This window comes from Gymnodraco acuticeps, unplaced genomic scaffold (assembly GCF_902827175.1).
Source record: "Gymnodraco acuticeps unplaced genomic scaffold, fGymAcu1.1, whole genome shotgun sequence".
Taxonomy (NCBI): Eukaryota; Metazoa; Chordata; class Actinopteri; order Perciformes; family Bathydraconidae; genus Gymnodraco; species Gymnodraco acuticeps.
The window spans coordinates 1,994,761-2,015,264 of NW_022990238.1; the positions used below are offsets into that span (position 1 = coordinate 1,994,761).

Consider the following 20,504-nt stretch of genomic DNA (forward strand, 5'->3'; position numbering starts at 1 on the left):
GCGGCCTCCTTCTGCAGAACACTGGACGCTCCCTTCCACCAATCATAGCAGCAAGCCAAATAAAAGGAAAAATGTTGTAGTTCCACCTCAAATGGATCATCTGCTGGGTCCATTTCTTGGTCGGTTCGTTCTGTTACGGTGAGTGAAGCAAGCAGGACCCAAACGCAGATAACACTGAAAAATCCTTTATTTCAAGGCTAAACGTCAAAACCCAGAACACTCCCCGCTGAACACAGTCACATACAAACGACGAACCGACAAAGACAGACAGAAAAACCAGAATTTAAATACACACAAGACTAATCACACAAACAAGACACAGGTGAGGAGGGAGGAGAAAACACAGAGGCACCAGGTGAACATAATCGGGTAATCAGGGAGGGAAAACAGACAGAAAGCAACAGGCAGGAAACGGGGGTGAACAATTTTCAAAATAAAACAGGAAACCCAAAGATAGAAAAAGACAAGACAAAACAACAACACAGACAGATCGTGACACTTTCAAGGCTCTCAAGGTCGCCGTACAAACACATAAAAAACAAGATACACAATAGATAACACCAGCATAAGAAACATAAACAAGACAATGACAATGCAGTAAATAAGTCAATCAAATAACCAAATAAATAAAAACAGAGGATGTGTGATGGATAATGATCAGGGTGGATATGCGAGTGTGAAGAGATATGTTTTGAGGCGTGATTTGAGGAGGGGAGAGAGTCAGTGTTGCGGATGTCAGGTGGGAGGGAGTTCCAGAGGCGGGGTGCAGAGCGGCTGAAGGCTCTAGACCCCATGGTGGTTAAACGAAAGGGCGGTGCAGTGAGGTTGAGGGAAGCAGAAGATCTGAGTGTGCGGATGGGTGTGTTGATGTGCAGGAGGTCGGAGAGGTACAGAGGAGTGAGGTTATGGATGGCCTTAAAGGCGAGGAGCAGAATCTTAAAAACGATACGGGATTTGACGGGGAGCCAGTGAAGTTGCTGAAGAACAGGGCTGCTTCTCAGGTCGATTAAATGAAATCCTTGCTTCCCTCACTTGCGTCGTTTCCCTGCGTCTAGTCCCTCCCACCAGGGAAGCATGGAGGGACGCAAGGAAACCACGAGAAGCAGGGAAATTAGTTTTAAGAGCAATGGGACGTCCTTTCCTCCGGAGCGTCACGTGAAGCGACGTCCGTTTGTGATGACGCTGCACAGCTGATCGTCTGACAGCAGCTCTGTCCCCGTTATTTCCACACACCCCCCCCGCCTCTGTTAGTACACATTTACTGACACAAACATTTGTATCATCTGTTGTAGACCCCAATAAATAAAATAAAATAAGAACTAATTCTCAAAAAAGATAAACGCCATTCTTAAAATGTATAAACGAACAATAGTTTGATTAATATTGATTAGAGTGCACAATAGAAATACAATAATTGAGAGAAGAAATAGAGATATGTTATCTATCAAAACCCAGTTAGATTAACATTCATTGGATTGCACACTTTGTTTGTTTGTTTGGATATGTAGTAAATTAACATTTCAATAGCACTTAATGACTGACTGAATGGAAATGACAATAAATGAAAATGTAAAACGAAAAAAGCGATCATGAAAATGTTTCCAAAAAATGAATTAAACGATTTTTGACCACTTTGTTGTTCAGATATATCACATATTTGTAACTAAATGATACATTAATTGAAACAAAACACGGTATAAACTGAGGAGTGACTCCCGTGAGGTTCATGTATTTTCTTCACTCTGCTCTCATGTCAAGAAGCATCAGATCAGTGCATGCACTGCCTCGTCCAATCAGTGAGCGATACACAGTAAGGGGGCGGGCGAGTATCTGAGGATTTCATCGGAGGATGGTCTGGTGGTTCCTCGGTTATCGCTCCTCCATTATCACTCCTCGCTCCTCGATCCTCCGGCAGAAATAAGAGCCATGGGACGGTACTCAAGATGGCGCAAGACAAATCAACTTCCGGTGAGACCGAGGACCGAGGAGCGAGGAAATGAAAATAGTCGACCTGAGAAGCAGCCCAGGAGTGATGTGGTTAATGGAGGGGGTTCTGGTGATGATGCGGGCGGCAGAGTTCTGAACCAGTTGAAGTCTGTGGATGGATTTGAGAGGGAGACCAAAGAGAAGTGTTGCAGTAGTCAATGCGGGAAGTGACCAGGGTGTGAATGGTGGTGGTATTTAAACCAAGTATAGCCTTTATAGCGGCAATATAAGTTATTGTGCATGTTGTCTAGGGCTGCACGATATATCGTGTCGTGACGATAATCGCGATATGTATGGAGCTATTTCAGGGTCATAAGTTTTGATCATTAAAAAAAATACAATTTATTTGAAAGTTCAAGTTTTTATCCTGAACTTTGAAAAATACAATGATGTATTCAAAAATAAATATAAGTATTTGAAATCATTTTTCAGGTTGAATATTATGTTGATTCAGTTCAGCAATTTCTTTGAATAAAATATTTATTTTCAGATTTCACTTTTATACATATTTTGACATTTGAATCCTTATTTGTTTCAGTTGCAGATTTTTCGTTTTCAGATTCAAAACAAATATTTTTTCGGTTTCAAATCTTGTTTTTTCAGGTTTCACATTGCTTTTCACCTTCAGATCGTTTTTCGCTTTCAGATCTTTTTTTTTTGCTTTCAAACTTTTGGCCCTGATGTTGCTTGGGGGGGCGGGGCTTACCAAAGAGTAGTTTGGCATCCTGAGTGACAGGCCTCCCTCTGTCATGTTGCCTTCATGGATGTTACAAAATTGAGACCAGCATCAAAGTTCCGTTAAGCGAGCTGTTGAGCATCGTAGTTGGCAACAATCAAGTACAAATAAACTGCGCTAGAATGTGAAATTACGTATCCGCAACGAGCCAGCAGGTTGTTCTGGTGGACATGACGCCATCCCCCGCTGTCTCACGGAGAGACACCGCAGGTCCTTCCTTTCTGCAGCGGTCAGACTATAGAGAGGCAAAGTCCCTCCCCTTCCGGTGGGACTCATGGGACCTTATTTCGCAAAAAGTTTGTATTGAAGTCAATGGAGAGAGAAAGATTATCTTTCGATCCCGTTTGAATTGTGCCACGAATTACACATATGATGTTTGTCAATCTAAAATAATAATTTCCATGTCAAAAAAGTCACAGTTTGTCGTAAAACTGCTGAAATAAAAGACTATGAAAAATACGCAACTAGAAAGACTACAAATCCCAGAATCCCGGTCCCGCATGCTGGCTCTTACGGAACCGACTAACTCCCCTTTTGTGTATGTACAGCTCTCAACATGCCCAGACTTGTAGTGATTTTAACCTATACTTTTCGCCTCATTCTGAAAGAAAGAAGTGAAATGTGCCAAAGTGATGGCCGTCTTGGTGTGTGGTGCGAGACGGGAGATGTAGGTCATTGAGCGGTTCACACAAAAAAAAGTGTTACTTCATAGTTTTACGACACATTTTAATTTTTTTTACTTGTAAAATTATCTTTTAAAATTGACAAACATCATATGTGTAATTCGTGGCACAATTCAAACGGGATCGAAAGATAATCTTTCTCTCTCCATTGACTTCAATGCATAACTTTTGCGAAATAAGGTCCAATGGAGCTCAACCGGAAGGGGAGGGACTTCGCCTCACTATACAACCAGCACAGCCCCTAGTAGACCCCGCACAAAACAACACAGACTGTTACATCTCTTGTTGATACATACCAACTATGTGCAATATTTGCAGTATGTGCAATATATGCCGTTAAAAACTGTGCAATATATACCTGGCTGCTAAATCTGCAGAATTGTTACAGGGTGTGTATTATGTACAACGTGTAACTTTAAAAATATATATAATTTCTTTTTTTAATCTTTAATACTTTTTGTATGCATGCTTTAGGTAACATTAAGCTGTCTTTGGCTCTTGTCTGCTGTAACAATGTAAATGTATCCCCTGTGGGACTAATAAAGGTATTCTGATTCTGATCGCAAAAACCAAGCCAATACTATGCTGCGTTCATGGAGCTACGTAGAAGTGGGGAAGGACAACGCTTGATTGCGGATACGTAATTTCACATTCTAGCACAGTTTATTGCTCTTATACCTTGATTGTTGCCAACTACGATGCTCAACAGCTCGCTTAACGGAACTTTGACGCTGCGTATCAGTTTGAAAAGCAATGTGAAACCTGAAAAAACAAGATTTGAAACTGAAAAAATAATTGTTTTGAATCTGAAAACGAGAAATCTGCAACTGAAAAAAATAAGGATTCAAATATCAAAATATGTATAAAAGTGAAATCTGAAAATAAATATTTTATTAAAACAAATTGCTGAACTGAATCAAAAATGATATTCAACCTGAAAAATGATTTCAAATACATATTTTTATACATCATTGTATTTTTCAAAGTTCAGGATAAAAATGTAAAAAAATTGCACGTCCTGCGATGTGACTATCGCAGGGTCATAAGTTTTGATCGTTCAAAAAAAATACAATTTATTTGAGTGACATGCATGTGTGCATGCACAGCAAACCACCAATCACAATCAAATCTCCAAAGCAAACAGACTAAAATATTGATTAGTGATTAAAGGTAAAAACACTGAATAAAGTAGTTTCATGTGTTTCTCCAAGGCAGTTTGGCGCTGCGAACCGAGCTAGCTCAGCTTGTTGCTCTGATCATTTAAGATCCAGACGTCCGTGACTAAAATCCTTCATCCGGTTAAATATAGTTAGAAAAATACCAATTGTATAGCATTAAAGTTCAAGAAAGGATGAAGTATTTTCTTCAATTCCTGTATTTTTTCATATCGCAATATATATTGCAGGGGGGAAACAATATCGCAATGTCAGTTTTTTCCAATATCGTGCAGCCCTAATCCAATATCGTGCAGCCCAGTCGGACGTCCAATGACTAAAGTAGAGCGTTAACACAGGATCTGCTGGTCATATGATGTCCTGTGAGGAACAGAAACACAAGCAGACCGCTGGACTCAGATCTCTAGATACCTCATCACTACTCCGCTAGGCCTACATCGATACAAGTCCGGGCTGCGGTGGTTTGTTGATACATATAGTCTTCTTCTGTTTGCTTTAATGCAGGCTAATATGCAGCGCCACCATCGTCAGTAAATGGAAGTACTAGAAAGAACCCTGTTTAAGGCAGTTATTTCAAGTGTTGGGATACACAGCTCGGGAAAAATTATCGAGGTCCGTGCCTCGGTGACCACAATGGTGGCTACGCCCTGATGGCAAATATCTTCCAGTTTAAGGCCATTATAATTTCATAAGAACTGTATTGCTACATTTATGTTTAGTTATGGTTATGGTAAGTTAATTTGCTGAACAATAAAACATTAAACACATACGTATTAACCAAGCGGCAAACTGTGGGGTAGAGCCGGGAAGCCAATACGGAAGTGCCACACACTGCAGTTCATATATTGGCCGATAGGCGATGGCTGCAGAAAGGAGCAATTTTCATTATCGATATAGTTAGATTCCACCTTCATGATTATGGATCTGTGAGTGAATTGTTTTCTAACGCGACCCTTTTATTTATATTAGGTCTTAAAGTGTGTGCATAAATTAGGGCGTGGTCACATTGAGTGACGGCTCTGTCAAGTGCCTGCCGCTGTTAGCTTCTTGTTTCTAGTCTCTGCTAGCTGCTCCGTGAAGCTAGCTACAGGGACTCTGCCTGCTCAGCTCATACAGGAAACACAACTTGTAGCCGGCCGTGGTTGTTTGTTCTTCATGCTTATATATCGGACTATTGTGACTCGCTCTGCGGTTAAAACAGACGGCGCATGAATGCGGTAAGTGAAATTCGAGTGCTTTATTTATGTATTAATGATTTTAATCAGCTACGTAATGAATGGTAAGGCTTGGGTTAGCATGTAAGCTAGTGGTAGCTACATCGGTGCTAACGATTGTAATCGTAGCCTCCAAGTTAAAATCATAGACTGTATATATAAAGGTTAAAACTAAATAGACAAGTGTTAAGTGGGATAATACTGTTGAACAAACGGCTTCTGTTTGAGGTTGATAAAATAAGGTTACATCCTTGTAACTTAGAGATATTTTATTATGTAGGTAGAACTGTATGCATCTAAGGTTAATTTAAATTGGCTATGCTCAAGTATGTAGACAAGCTAATGTCGAAGTAGTGTATGTGAAATCAACCTCACAATAAGATGTGTGTATATTACAATTATTAATGTCATATTTCAAGATGATTACTTAGATATTACAATATGGTTGGTTGAGCTGGAGTTCATTATTGAGCTTACACGTTAACGTCACAGTCATCTGAAGAACGAACCCAAACCTTGTTGTTTTTATTAATTGCATTACCAAATGGGTATCAAATAAACAGTAAGCATTGGTAACACAACTTCCAAAGTTACAGTAAAATAAAAAGGCCCCTGACTCGGACAATACACAATCCAACATGTTCAACAGAAGAGAATCAGTTATATTGTTTGTACACATGGTACTTTACATATATATCTGTTTGTTTAAGGTGTCCAGGTGATGCAGACAGGCTGGACCAGAGAGTGAGAGACAGAACTGGACTCCTCACAGCAGTGAACTTCAGCACAGGTACAAAGACTCTTTTTTCATACTGTACAAGAAAGATATTGGTTTAAATGAATGAAGTATTGACTTGAATACACTGATATACATTCCATTAAACAATACTAAATACTAGATCACCTACACATCAGTGAAGTTGAGGGTTTTTTCCATCCAAAAAGTTACATTTAGATGATAACAAGCAATATGACTGTCAGCTTTCTAATTTAATGTATTGAAGGCAAAGATATTTAACAGAACTGCTACTATTTAGCTCTCAATATTGTCTGTAAAAAACGTGGTAAAAGTGATTATTTCAGTGAGACAACAGAGCAAGCTTCTACAGTTGCACTACGTTTTGATAACAGTTAAATATTATTTTGATAATAACATATATTTCAATGTTGATGAACTTCATACTGTTCATTCATAATCTGATTGTCTTTGTAGCTCATTGTTGAAATAAAAAAAACCCATTACAATTACAAAATAATTATATCTACAGCCCCTAAACACACAAACACACCGCTTTCATAAATAACACACTTGTTCTGCAATAATATGTTTTATGTTTCCTGTCATTTTTGTTAGGAAAGGACATGCCTGAAAGACACATTTTCTCCTTCTCTGAGGGTCAAGAAGAACATCCAAGAGGAACATTAAAAGCTGATGTTATGAGATTTTAAGACCAGTACAGGACATTCACTAATGGCGCATTTCCACTGCAACGGGGTAGCCCTGTTTAAGCGTCCCTAAGCGTCCTCGCTCAGGCTGCCTCGCTGGCCGTCCGAGGCCGTGGCGCATTTCCATTACAGTTTAGGACCTGGGGTAGCAACGCAGTGTAGGCGGGGCGATCGGCTTTGTTTTTGTTCACATTTCGAGTTGTTCCGTCGAGCTCCCGCTGGATGTTATCATCCCCAATGAGATGTAGGAACGTCGTCACCTCCTCGGTCGACCACGGTGTGCTTTTCTTACTAGACGTAGCCATTTTGTAGCTCCTCCGTTTACAAAATGCTGTTTATAAAAATGCTGCAAGCTTGCTTCTAAATATATATGTGACACTAGGGATGAAATCGCGCTTGATCTTGTGACGATTCTCTCTGACCAATCGGCAGTCGAGAGTGTTGACGTCACTAGTTCAGCCCTGGCCCTGGTCTGATAGAACCACGATTTTATGGGGCTGGAAAAAGTACCCGCTAGCCGGTACTAGGCTATATGGAAAGGCCACCAAAAACTGGCCTGGCCGCTTGAGGACGGTTAAGGACGCTTAAACGGGGCTACCCGCTGCAGTGGAAATGCGTCATAAGAAACTACTTTTATTGTGAAAACACAGTCAGCTGATCGAATGCAGCTATTTCTACATCTACACTCCATCAGCTGATTATTTCTATTTGCCTCACTTTATGAGCTTCACAACATGTACCTTGTTTTGCAACGTCACAAATAAATGGGCCAATCTTCAGTCAGATGTGAATGTGTAATCTAACATTTTCAGTAAGAATAATGGACAAAAGGAGTGCAAATACAAATACAATTTATTGAAATGTGAACCAAAAGTTAATCAAATGTTTTAAATAAAAAGCACATACGGACAGAAGGTGTAAACCTATTAAATGTATTAAACACATTTAGTCAAATAAAGTGACCGACTAGGCCTGTGCAGTTGGTATCAGCTTTGCCCAGCATGGGCTCCTCCATCAGGCCTGGTCCTCCTCGCAGAGGAAAGACCCTCAGTCCTCTCCAAACCAACAGACAGGACGTCCATCACACGGAGGTTTCTCCCTGAAGTCTCTGCAGCTCTCTGGACACCAGGCTGTCTCAATCCGTCCACATTGAATATGAGAGGGGGAAAATGAAAATAATAAATGCTTTAGACCAGTGTTTCTCAAACTTTTTCATACCAAGGACCACTTAACCAATAAAAAAACACTCGCGGACCAGCTAACTCCACAAATATCCAAAAACACATCGTTTTTTACAAATCGCCTAAAAATGGTACAAACAAGTGGAAACATGTGTGATGAAGGTATTTATCTGGGCTATATCATGCAATAGAAAGTGAAATTTAAGCTCGCTCCATTGCCGAGATATTCCCGCGAGAGTGCGGAACACTTTAATTAATTAATTAATTTCAAATGTGAAATTTTACCAATATACTCACGGACCACTAGGGGGCGCTCACGGACCACCAGTGGTCCGCGGACCAGACTTTGAGAAGCACTGCTTTAGACAATAAGAAACATAAAGTTGACTGTTGAGTTGCTCAGTTTTTTTAGATTGTCAATACTATTACTGTATAACTAATATCTCAGGTTAAGAGGCACATTCAAATAAAGATTGGTCTTTAAATACATTTTGTCTTTTGAATTGTTTGTCTAAAGTCAAGGATCTATAACTGGTACTTAGTTTTAATGATAGTCTGGTTATTATGCTGTTTGGAGGAGGCCTCACAGGTAAGAGCACTAACTAGCTACCATCACATGTACCTTAGCTTGACTTAAATGTATTAAACGTATAGTTAAGTGATATCAAAATATAAATAACTAATGTCATGCAAACATATTAATATTTGCTTGATTCCAGTGTTGAATTTAGCACAATTGCATACAAACGTTAAGGGGTTTTAAGATTCTGAAGTATTATGTTAAAACTCAATCACTTAGATTATTATTTATAGTTTTGCTGAATAGTTTCATGTCCGCTTACCTTAGAAACGTAAAATGCGATGGCAGCGTGCAGATGGGGAGCATGTTAGCTTAGCTTGGTAGCTTCAGCTAGCTCTGGAACTTCCAGCTCGGTGGCAGGAGGACCCGCCTCGGCTCCGCCTCTTTGCCCTTATTTGGAGCAGGCTGGAGAAGGCGGGAGTTGAACTCTGACGTCACTGTCGAGCCGTTAGTGGCCGACTCCGCCTACTAAGGGCTTCACGGCAACTCTGCAGAATCCTATGGGTGACGTCACGGACCCTACGTCCATTTATATATACAGTCTGGTATTAACCCTAGTTTCTAATATTTTGGAAAATAATATAAATACCTTGTAGATCCTCACGTGGTTGTTTTCTGGCTGGTGATTGCCTCTGGCTGGACTCACCCTGGAGATCCAACTTCCTCTTTCCTTGTGTTTAATTTTTTTATAAATACATTTTTTTTTTGTATTAAAACATTTTCTCAACACTGTTTGGATATAGCAGGTTTATTATTGTACATAACATATTAATAAAACTGCATATAATCCATAAGAAACGGTGTATCTCACCTTTATCATTTGTTTTGCTGGTGGACGGACGAACCTGAGGATGAACATGCAAATTTGACTCTTTGTCCTCTCACAGGGTGTTACAGGCTTGAACACACGTCGTCACAATTCACACACACCAACATTTGCATTTAATTTCCCATTCAAAACTCTATGGAAAATAATATATACTTCAAAAATGGCTATCAAGTGATCACATTCAGCATTCTTTTTACTGAATGAACAGCACTTTGAACAAATTAAACAGTTCACAGTTCTTCAGTTACAGGTGACTTTATCTCAGGATGCTTCAAATATCAATGCATGAAGGATTGAGTCAAGTTCAATGATAACAAACAAGGTCAATTTAAAGTTATCATTAACTGAGTAGAAACAGCTTCCTCCCATTTACATTGTGAATAAAACAAATACTCTTGGTGGCCATGTCAAATGTTGAACAGACAATGACAATATAAAAAGTGAATTAAACTGCATTCAACTAACTTTAACAGAAGATTCAGATGTTTCCGGATCTGTTGTGTTTTGTTCCTCCTAGTTAGAAAAGAAAAGCAGTATCTGTGTAAAAATGCAGATATTACCTTCAACAACTTGAGTCTATTTTTTGAATTTTGTCCGTGGTTCCACTTTTGTGGAAGTCATCAATTTCTTGATCTTCCAGATGGTAAAGACTTTCCTTGTCAACTTCGTGATCTGAAAAAAAAAAAGTAAATTAATCAACCAATTGTCAACCAATTGCAAATATCTGTACACTGAAAAAATTGATACTTTGGACCAACTTGAAAAAAATTCGCTAATTTGTTACGGCACATTTTTTTGGTTTATTCCAAATTAATTTTTTTACCTCAAAAGATTAAGTTGAGTTGAGTAAAAAAATATTAATAAAATGCAAAACCTTTATCTAATGTACATCAATACAATACTGTTTTTTGTTTTGTTTACTGGAAAAAAATTACATTTTGACTTAAACTTATAACACTTTGTTTAGAGTTCACATAAAGACAGGAATATTCTCTTCAAAAGACTTTAACATTATCATTATTGGAATGTCTTTAAAATATGCATCACCTATTCTGTTTTATAATAAAATACAATACATTTTATTTTTTTTATTAAAAATAAATACAATTAATAGAGTAAATTATGCTACCAATTTGCACTTATGTAAAAAATAAATACAAGTGTAAAGTAAATCAAGATCACTTTGAATTGTTTTAAAAAAAACATTTACAAAACTCTCCTGTAGCTTTAACCATATACATCAAAAATATGCATATGAACATGTTAAACTAGCTTGCATATCTCTCATATGTAATGCAATAGCATTTAACTGTAAAACTTTCTGACGGCGTTTAAACCAGGCTGCCTTTTAATAAAAGACTAGAATGTATAAATGACTTGCATGTCAACTTGTTTTTTTTGTTGTTTTTTTTAAACACTTATTTTAAATGTAACTTTATATTTTCTGCAGTTCTTATTTACGTCTTCAGATAAACATGTATTAGCCATTAAGAAGGGTTTAAGTAGCATTACCAGAATCTGTGATGTCACATTCTTTATTATTGTCTGCTTCTTCACGGAGGGTTTGGACGCCATCATCAGGTATTAGGATGACCTTGATAGTTGCCAAATCTTCAAGGTCAGCAGTGGATTCCAGGTTGACTAGTTTATTTTCAAAGTCTCTGTCTTGATATTGCATTCTAAAACCTCCACTTATTTCACACTTTTTCCTGACCTCAACAGTAAGCTGCGCCATTGTCTCTGGAATTCCATTAGGCAGAACTAGCTTCCTGTTGTCATCGGGTTTCAGAAGAATTAGCAACCTGGCTGGCGTTTTCACGGCCATGTCAGGCAACCCAAAAGGAACTTGAAAAAACAAGAACATAAACAATGATATTAGTAATAGTCAGGGTTCTTACACCTTTTCAAAAGTCAAATTCAAGCACTTTTCAAGCATTTTCGAGGTGCATTTTCAAGCATCTTACAGCTGTTGTAAATTACATATTTATATACACATACGCAAATGATTATTTCCCTACCTCACATTAAATTAGGGATGCACCAAATATTCGGCCACCGAAAATTATCGGCCGAAAATGGTTAAAATGGCTAAAACCCTTTCGGCCGAAAGCCGAAAGGGTTTTAGCACCGAAAAAATATCACCGAATGTCAGAACAGGCTTACATTGGTAACCTAACGTGTTGTTGTGATGTCGTAATAAAGACGCGGCGACCATGCTCGCGGCTGGCTCACAGGGGGGGGGAACATTGACCTTTGTCATCGAGATTGCCCTGAGCCTTTAACAAATCGTATTAAATAATCTGATGATAGACTGTAAACAGAATAGCTGAAATTTTAACAAACTAAATAACTCAGTTACCTCTAATCATTAACCCATGTTTGTATAATGTAGTTAACTCCGTGTGTTGCTGCTAGCATACATAACACCTGACGTGGAAACGTTACTCGTGGATGGGGCTACAGAGCTGCTAAAAAGACGGTCGAACCCGGTACATTCCTCCGTCTGCATGCGGTGCACTTTTGCTAAATGTTTAGACAAATTGCTCGTGCTTACATGCTAAACTCTTATTGCACTTTTGGTAACAAGTATTCTCCACATCGAGACGGGTACATTTTAACCACACCTCGGAGCGCGTTCTCTCCGCCATCTCCGCAGTGTGCTCCGCTGCATGTAGCAGCTGCGTGTGTGTAAACTGCCCCGCCCCCTCGCACACAGACGGGGGAGAGAGATCTCGTCTGATCGAAAATACATCATAGACGCATTTGTTGTCTTTGCATATTAGAAACGAGTTGGCGACACTAAGACTGCGATATAATGTTTTTTAGCAATAATACATGACATATATAAATGTACTGTATGCATTCAAAAGTGCTGAATAAATGTTTTATGGACCCATAATAGTGATTATTATTTAAGTTAAGTTTTGCCATAATCATGTCTATTTCCATAATCAGGTAGCTGAACAACATTGGTAAAAAATGTATACATTATATATATATATTAGGGCTGTGCGATTATGGCAAAAATCATAATCACGATTATTTGGGTCAATACTTGATATCACGATTATTTTGACGATTATTCATTGACCATTTATTGAACTTTAAAACAAATACTATTTTACCAATAAACAAGATCAACAAATATGTTGGAGCGCACTTCCAAAACCATATAAACATATATTAATATGATAAATAAAAATAAATTAGACCAAAATAAATGAAATAAAATATGTTGCAGTGCACTGTCACAACCTACTGAAAACTCCTTAACATATAGCCAACATTTTGGTAAAACATATTCAACGTATTCCACTCAGTTAAACGTTGAAGGCTGGCCCACCGTCATGGTCCAGAAGTAACAGGAAATAAATGTTGAACTACAATTTAAGACCAAATAAAAATGTTTAGGACACACCATGTTTAGGTCACACTCGTAGGGCTGCTCGTGTCATCTCTTAAAGATGTTTTGCAAGAAACACCAGCCTGTTGACATGGTCTGGTTTCAGAGATGAGCGCAGGCAGGGGACGATATTGCCACCTGTACTGAAGACCCTCTCTGAAGAGGTACGTGTGGCAGTGCTGCCACATATGACACAGGACAAAAAGAAAAGCCTCTGAACCCTTTCTTTGCCATTATATAAAAATAGTAAGTAATAAGACGACACAGATCTGAAGCTACGCAGGAATCTGCTGCCAAAGTAAAATAAAAGACTAAATTAATAGAATCAAACCCTTTTTTTGTTACATTTTAGTCGAGTATAAAAATAAATGCCTTTAAAATAGGATGCTAGCAACACTAGCTTCTTAACCTGAACTGATAACAGACTATAATCAATTTAAGTTTGCATTCTTATACCATTTTGTACAATAATTATAATGAATAAGTTCAAACAAACTCAAACTTACAGCTGATTAATAACGGTATCTAACTTGAGTTTTTATTATATCAAAAACCTGTTGAAATGCTTCTGTTATTTTTACTGTCCCCCAAAAGCACGTCGGCAGCCTCCAGGAAAGCTTCTTTCACAACTTCGCCGTCTTTGAAAGACTTCATGTGTTTCTCAAGAACGTGACTGACACGATAAGATGCTCTGGAGCAGCCTTGCTCTTGTTGTTGGGCCGGGTGAAAATGGACTGCTGTGCATTTAGCTGTCCTTTCAGGCCCCTCCCCTTTTGGAGCGTAGGGCAGAATCGGGAGGGAATTCCGTCTCGTAGCGTTTGTGCATGCACTGTTTTGAAATGCCGCTCCTAAATGACCCTTCTTCGATAAAGCCACGCTCGCATTGCAGATGAGACAGATGGACTTTGAATTGGAATAGATACAAAAATAATCATCCTCCCACTCGGAGTGAAAATTATATATTTAGGGCTTTTTTGCTTCTGCCATAATTGTGGTCTTGTGTGTGTGCGGACTGTCACTGCACTGCACTGCCCACGCCGGCCAATCACAAAGCTTTGATGCGTTCAAGTGCATTATTCTGGCACAGGAAGATTATGTTATAGGACATTAACGATAAAACAGAATATTGTTGTTCTATTTTTAGACACATCTCGCGATCGACTGGGAATCTCCCCGCGACCCTTATTTTTAACGAGTTGCTGCTCTTGTTCTGACATCTTCGCTCGCGCTGAACACATGTCACTCCCACGTGGCCGAGTGGGCTTTTAGGGAGGGGCGAAAGTACACCCAGCAAAATAATCGCGATTAAAATACGATTAATTGCACAGCCCTAATATATATTTCTATTAATGATTTTCGGCCTTTCGGCATTCGGTTTTCGGCCAACTGTTTCCTATTTTCGGTATCGGTTTCGGCCAAGAATTTCCCATTCGGTGCACCCCTACATTAAATCAGATGTTCTTTATGCTATAAACAACCAAATGTGTGTTTCGTGATAGCATTCTACATGAGGATGACAAATTAAAGAAAATAAAACTAAGTTTAATATTTCAAAATGAGTGACCTGTACGTAGACTGGGCATCCCATATAACCTGGCTGAGCCGATATAAAACAATCAGCCAAATAACTTTTCCATACATTATTGATTACTATTTTTGAGGTACTTTTAGGTTGGCAGTGAACATAAGTCAGAGGTAAATGGTGTACTTTTCCTCCACTACATGTATTTAATCCCTTTAGTTACTTCACAGATGTGGATGAATGATGTGAAATCTAATCAAGTGTTAAATCAGACTTTAGTTCCACCTGGAGTAAATCCACAAGCTACCCTGCAGTATACAAAGTCATTCAAACTAGCTGCACCTTCACCAGCTTTGAGAACACTTTCATGATCAATCATTATAAAACATATCATATATATTATTCTGAAATGGACCAATCTGCACAACGAATACTTTTACTGTTGCTACTTTCACTATATTTTGATGAGAATACTTTTCTACTTTTACTAGAGGAACATTTTGAATGCAGGACTTTTACTGTGACAGAGTATTCCTACACACTGGTACTTCTACTTTTACTAAGTACAAGATCTGAGTACTTATAATTTCACCACAAGATCTGAGTACTTGTACTTTTACTCAAGTACAATATCTGAGTACTTATTCCACCTCTGGTAGCGTATTAGTCTGAATTGTAGCCACAAAATCAAGCAGAGCTGCATAAAAATAGACTCACAATGGTAACAAGTGGAAAATAATATTTACAAATGTGTACAATGATTTGTAGGTACTTTTGACTACACAAGACACCTGACTTATACATCTGAAGACTGTGTTCATTCTACAATTACATGGGATTAAAGCAAAATGTAGTTTTACTTGTATAATACTTCAATTTTATATAAAAGACAGTTTGTTTTCATCTGTTTTCAAATAAACAAAGTCTTGGCTTTCAGAATATTAAACTTGTTTCGGCAAATTCAGACGATAAATACAACTTTGAAGCTTGTAACGGCATAATTACAAGCAGAGAACAGACTAATGTAACATCACAGCAAGCATAACAACAGTCGGTGTTTCTTGTGAGGGTTTCCCCGGTACACAAACGCAAAAATACACAAACACACTCGCGAGCTTCCCCCAGACCAGTAATACAAACGAAAATGTGTCTTCGGGTCAATGTGACTGATTTCGATAGAGCAAGTCACATTTGGTTTAGGCACGAAACATACTACCAGTAGAAATACATTGCTTTCAAAATCGCTCGGTGTCGAATCAATAGATTATATTTCGTGACTATAACATGAAATGCCGTGAGTGCTTCATCCTCTGAACACCACACGATGGCGACTGTAACGCTCCTCTGAAATGATTGTCCCCTCCAATTATTATTATCCCTCATGGAGTTCGCTATTCAGCTCGCTAACGTTAGCTTAAACAAACGTAACATGCAACGTTAGCCTAATCTAAAATGCTCTTCTACGGCGTACCTTTCATGTGGCTCGTCAGCGCAGACTCTCGCATCGTTATTTTTGCAAACTTGCAGGAGGCTACTCGTGGGCTTGACCCTCGTCTTAGCCATGGCTTGTATTGGTCTTCTGCTAGCCAACGCTCGTTGAAACGGCAACCTCCTGGCACACTGTCATCTATCACTCTCATCAGAATGCCCAGGTCACACGTAACACAAACACTTGCAGGTCGCGCGCATAGCGCGGGAAGGCCGCAGCGGAGCTGTTTTATGTAGAAGCGAAGCAATTCTTTTCTTTTAATCTAAAAAGCGAACTATTCAGTCAGACAGCAATTTATTGTAAAAGTAAAGCATTTACATTTTCAAGCACTTTATCTCAATTTCAAGCACCATTCCCAAAATTCAAGCACTTTCCCAACCTTGAAAACACCACGTCAAATTTCAAGCATTTTCAAGGATTTCAAGCACCTGTACGAACCCTGAATAGTGCAATGATGCAATGATACACTGACAACTGAAAGCAAATGTCTCTCTTACAATAGTGACATGCCTGGAATGACAGAGCAAATTATTGCCACCAGTAGCTCTTGTTCAATACACATACAGATGTGAGGATTGACTTCACATGCAACAATATTAGTGAAGTGCAGTCTTGTATTTTTCATTTACTTGTAAAATACATAATTGTTCTCATTTAACTTTAATATTTTAAATTACCTTACTTAACATTTGGGTACCTAACTAGATGTATATCATCACTTGAGATTAGAGTAGAGTAAGTCTCCATTTTGGGTTTGTCATTCCTTTTTAAACGTACATGACAACTACATTTCATTTTGGAACTTACCAAATCAGCATAAATTGTGACCTTCAGCGGAAACAGCAAACCTGTAAACACAAAGGAAATAAATAAATAAACAAGGTGTATTTAAACTATCTTAACCCAGCATAAAGCACACACCCTCACCCCAGTAGCGTAGGCCGACATTTACTTTAGGGTGGGCCTGTATAAAATAGGGTGGGCCAGCTTTTTCCAGGGGGAAAAATGACTTTAAGGTAGGCCTGGCCTATAATAATAATAATATATAATAATGCCCATTGCCAAGCATCGTTGTAGCATTTCCCTCCGAATAATGGTCGAAGACTTGACTGATGATATGAATTTATTGAAATCTCCAATATCAACGTAAGAGCTATAAAGACACAAAAATAACAAATACATTTAGGCTCCATTCGTATTAGAATCACTTAAGCATACTACCAAAAGTGGGTCCTGTTTTAACTGCTATTACATTAACAGAAAAACCATTAATCATCACCAAATTTAATTTAACACCCTTTCAAACTGTAAATATTGTATCAGACTACTGGTATACATGAAAAACTGCAGTAAATATACAAAGAATAGACACTGAACATGTATTGCGTTCCAGGTGTGATCCATGTGGGGGGATGGGCACATACGAGCGGGAAATGTGTCAAATTGTTCTGTGTGTGTCTGTGTGTGTGTGTGCCAGGTGTGATTCACATGGGGGGATTGGGCACATAAGGGGGACACACACATCTAGAGTATGTGTGTGTGTGTGTGTGTGTATTTATCTGATCCGGATGGTTACCCTGGAACACTCAGATAAAACAAACAAAAAATCGATTTAATTATATAAATAAAATGTAATAAAATGTATATAAAATGAATAAATGAGAATCGTATCTGTGTTGTTGATCTGTAATATTACAGTGTTACGTTGATTTGTTTGTCCTTCTCGGACCATGCTACGCATTTCAGTGGTTTGTTAGAAAAGAAAGCAACCAATCAGATCTTGTTCTGGGTCTCTCCATAGAATATCCTTCAACCAAGGTATTCTACATCCTTGATCGAATGCCCTGGCCGTTGCACTGAATGAGAGCGTACGTTTGGACCAGGGGTGCCCAACCAGTCGATCGCGATCGACCGGGAGATTCCCAGTCGATCGCGAGATGTGTCTAAAAATAGAACAACAACATTCTGTTTTATCGTTAATGTCCTGTAACATAATGTTCCTGTGCCAGAATAATGCACTTGAACGCATCAAAGCTTTGTGATTGGCCGGCGTGACCCCATGTGTCGGGGCGTGGCTAGTGGGCACTATTTCGCTGACGTTGTCCGTGTCAACAGGAGTGACAGTCCGCACACACACAAGACCACAATTATGGCAGAAGCAAAAAAGCCCAAAATATATCATTTTCACTCCGAGTGGGAGGATGATTATTTTTGGATCTATTCCAATTCAAAGTCCATCTGTCTCATCTGCAATGCGAGCGTGGCTTTATCGAAGAAGGGTAATTTAGGAGCGGCATTTCAAAACAGTCCACAAACGCTACGAGACGGAACTCCCTCCTAATTCTGCCCTATGCTCCCAAAAGGGGAGGGGCCTGAAAGGACAGCTAAATGCACAGCAGTCCATTTCCACCAGGCCCAACAACAAGAGCAAGGCTGCTATCATAGCATCTTATCATGTCCGTCACGTTCTTGCGAAACACATGAAGTCTTTCAAAGACGGCGAAGTTGTGAAAGAAGCATTCCTGGAGGCTGCCGACGCGCTTTTGGGGACAGTAAAAATAACAGTTGCATTTCAACAGGTTTTTGACATAATAAAAACTCAAGTTAGATACCATTATTAATCAGCTGTAAGTTTTAGTTTGTTTGAACTTATTCATTATAATTATTGTACAAAATGGTATAAGAATGCAAACATTCAGATCTGTTCTGTTTAAATTGATTATAGGCTATTATCAATTCAGGTTAAGAAACTAGTGTTGCTTGCATCCTATTTTAAAGGCATTTCTTTTTATAATCTACTAAAATGCAACAAAAAAAGGGTTTGATTCTATTAATTTTGTCTTTTTTATTGCACTTTGGCAGCAGATTCCTGAGTAGCTTCAGATCTGAGTTGTCTTATTAGTAAGCCGAATGTATACTTTTGTAGCAACACTATTTTTATATAATGGCAAAGAAAGGGTTCAGAGTTTTTTCTTTTTGTCCTGTGTCATATGTGGCAGCACTGTTCAATGTTTCTTGAAAACATTACCCACTGTAGTATGTGACGTGTGAATAAACTCCAACTCTGTATCAACAACACTGTTGTGTAACTTCAGTTAAATACTTGTATGTGTGTAGATTAGAAAGAGGTAAGATAAAGGATCTGCAGTATTTTATGAAGTATTAATCATACAAAGGTCAGTTTTATACAAGTAGAAGTGTGTATTTACCTGGTAAAGTAGGCTGTCAGTAATGGCTACGCCTCTCTATTTGGACTAGTAGATCTCGGCAGACTGGCAACTTTAAAAGTAGCTCTCGGTTCAAAAAAGGTTGGGCACCCCTGGTTTGGACTGACAGTTTGATCAACCAATCATATATTGATTTGTAGCCAATGGGCATATTCTTTCAGAGTTTCCCTCGGTTCCAGGGTATTCTAGAAGGCCCGCTAGTTAACTGGCTCGAGACAGAGGATCTAGATGAATGCGACGAAGCAATTCATGCCGTTTTATTGTTTTTAACGTTGAAATGACAAGTGCTGTGCAACAGGTGAAGATGAAGTTGTTGCGGAATTGTTGTGAGTACCCTTTTCAAGACCACAATTCAGTGTTAAGACGGACATTATAATGAGGCGGGGGGTGTGTGTGTGTCTACAGAAGGTCCAGTTGTGATAGACACGGTTCGCCACTGACTAAATCATCCAAAATTCAATGAAAGTGGTGATCAGCAATTGTATATGTTCAAATGTCTACTGTGAAGGATATCATAAAGCCTTAACGCAATTGAATGTAAAACAAAAAAGTTATGATTGATGAAAGTAGTAAATCGGACAGATTTGACCCGAAGACAACAGGAGGGTTAATGTGTTTGTTGCGACCTGGCTCAAAAGGCCACAACAAAAAGGAGACACAACATGTCAACGGGTAGGTAAAGGTGTTTATTTGCACAACACTGGTCAATTCAACACATTGGTTATACTCATCAGAGCCGGGTGCCTGCAGGAAAACAGAGCGAGAGCAGACAGGAGCAGAGAGGCTTTAAAATAGCTGCAGAGCACCAGACCCAGGTGCCCTGAGTTAATGCAATCACTGCAATCAATGCAGCCAAGACAGGACAGCCACACCCTCTCCACTGATGAACCCACAGGGGCATCACAGTGTTGCTTAAAATAATACTTCTGCATACAGTATGTGACACTGTCAGTGTTGCACGGCCAGATACGGCTCAAGAAGCTGACTCAGATAAGGAAATATATGATACATTATGATGTGATATGAATGATAA

General features: G+C 38.9%; 1 protein-coding gene across 2 annotated transcripts in view; it reads right to left on the minus strand.

Annotated features, from left to right (window-relative positions):
• Positions 1-20,504, minus strand: part of LOC117548449 (nuclear GTPase SLIP-GC-like) — a 50,904-nt gene that overhangs the window by 18,096 nt on the left and 12,304 nt on the right. For both annotated transcript variants that reach the window (XR_004569336.1, XM_034219749.1), the window contains exons 2-7: positions 17,052-17,092; positions 11,343-11,675; positions 10,486-10,502; positions 10,296-10,343; positions 9,813-9,846; positions 9,591-9,671 (exon numbers count right to left, since the gene is read on the minus strand). Coding sequence is in view for 1 of the 2 variants with exons in the window: in XM_034219749.1 (XP_034075640.1) it covers positions 9,591-9,671; positions 9,813-9,846; positions 10,296-10,343; positions 10,486-10,502; positions 11,343-11,655 (493 nt within the window). In the remaining variant the exon portion in view is untranslated. The remainder of the gene's footprint in view (positions 1-9,590; positions 9,672-9,812; positions 9,847-10,295; positions 10,344-10,485; positions 10,503-11,342; positions 11,676-17,051; positions 17,093-20,504) is intronic.